Consider the following 2022-nt stretch of genomic DNA (forward strand, 5'->3'; position numbering starts at 1 on the left):
TAATTAATCATGAATCAGTTGGTTAGTTAATGACCGAGTCAACACTCGTACTGATTACTTCAATATACACAAAATTGAAATTTCAAACAACAAACCGTTTGTGGTGAATCATTTTGGCTATTACAAACGTACCATTACTTGTACCAAGTACCAACTTTCAGATTTTGTATTCCAAACCATTAGTTGCACTTGTAAAAGAGTATATGACGTCATTTGCACGGAAATGAATAAACGTATTCTGTAGTATATATGAAAGACTGGAAGTTCTACTAAAAAATAAAATAAATTCTGAGTACCGTAGGCCTCGCCGGATCGAGGGCCTTGTGCGAGCGCACTAGCCGCACACCCCATGGCCGGCCCTGCATGCACGGGAGTGTTGGATTTAATTATTGGACATGTATAAATAGGCAAGGAAAGTGCAAGGAAGAGTTTTACAGCTCTGTACTTCCATATATAGCAAAACAGCTTGGTTGCTGCTGCGAAGGGCAAAAAGCTAGGCAGCAGCCATGGCCACCGTCGAAGAAGGAGTTAACACCGATCAGTATACCCAAGATGGAACAGTTGATCTCAAAGGAAACCCTGTTCTTAGATCCAAGAGAGGTGGATGGACTGCTTGCTCCTTTGTTGTTGGTACTCTCTCTCTCTCTCTCTCTCTCTCTCTCTCTTTTGCATGTACGACGAAGCCATGAACAGTGCGTCTCATTTCACGCTACTCGTACAGTTTAATTCATTATTTATTTCTCAATTCAGAACCTAAGTACCAGACGAGATGGATATATATAACACTACGAGCAATTTATGTTGTTAAAATATTGTCATCAATTTTACGTAAGATCAGCTTCAGAATCAGATTGGACTGAATGGTTTATAACTAATTAGCTTGTGGAATATGCAGTTTATGAGGTGTTTGAACGAATGGCCTACTTTGGTATAGCGTCAAATTTGATCCTGTATCTGACGAAGAAGCTTCACCAAGGCACAGTCACCTCTGCTAATAATGTCACCAACTGGGTTGGCACCATTTTTCTTACTCCTATTTTGGGTGCATATATTGCTGATGCTTATCTCGGTCGTTATTGGACATTCCTCATCGCTTCTATCATCTATCTATCGGTAAGTTGTATACTCCAAAACCATATGCACTTCTAGTTCTATGACTTCTATCTATTAAGACAAACCACCATCTCATACATATCCGGCCACCATATACATGATTAATTATTCTAGCATCTATTTGTTTGGTTGGTATGGTACATAGAGAAGGGATCCAGCTCCTCTCTAAAGTGAGGAGTGTGTAAATTGAGAGGAGCCGATCCGAGAAGGTTATGATTCTCACTATTAATGCATGATTAATCTGAATTTGGATCTCATATCTATATATAACTACTAACCTGAATGTTAATAATAAATAATTTGTCGATCGACCTCAAGACTAGCTAGTTTAATTAATTAAACAATGTCGTTTCGGTATACATAATCAATAAAATGCATAATCTTTTAAACTAGCTAGTTGTGTCATGCACATGCATGCATATCATATCACACTACCAGAAGAAAGGCTTTAGCCGACGAAAATAAAAAAACCAGGCCGACGAATTATTTTTTCGTCGGCTAAAGTCCACTTTAGCTGACGAATTTTTTTTCGTCGGCTAATTTAAAATTTTCGTCGGCTATGGTCAACTTTAGCCGACGAAATTAATATTTCATCGGCTGAATAATTTTTTTTCGTCGGCTATAGTCTGTGAACTTTAGCCGACGAAATTTTTTAAAAGTTTAGCCGACGAAAATTTTTAAAAGTTTAACCGACGAAAAAAATTCGTCGGCTAAAGTGACTTTAGCCGACGAAGTTTTTAAACTTTAGCCGACGAAATTTTTAAAAGTTTAGCCGACGAAAAAATATAATTTCGTCGGCTAAAGTGCCTTATATTTGCAGATCTAGACAACAACTCATCTGAGAAAAAAAACTTACGTAGAACCTTCAAACGCAAAAAAGTCGTGAAATAAGATATGACCATTGTTGAC

At 37.7% G+C, this 2022-nt stretch overlaps 1 protein-coding gene across 1 annotated transcript in view; it reads left to right on the forward strand.

Annotated features, from left to right (window-relative positions):
- The first annotated feature begins 506 nt into the window (after nt 1–506).
- The window catches only part of LOC101300716 (peptide transporter PTR3-A-like), a 7709-nt gene continuing 6193 nt past the window's right edge, over nt 507–2022 (forward strand). The window contains exons 1-2 of the mRNA XM_004297794.1: nt 507–630; nt 896–1113. Coding sequence (XP_004297842.1) covers nt 507–630; nt 896–1113 — 342 coding nt within the window. The remainder of the gene's footprint in view (nt 631–895; nt 1114–2022) is intronic.

This window comes from Fragaria vesca, linkage group LG4 (genome assembly GCF_000184155.1).
Source record: "Fragaria vesca subsp. vesca linkage group LG4, FraVesHawaii_1.0, whole genome shotgun sequence".
NCBI classification, from domain to species: Eukaryota; Viridiplantae; Streptophyta; class Magnoliopsida; order Rosales; family Rosaceae; genus Fragaria; species Fragaria vesca.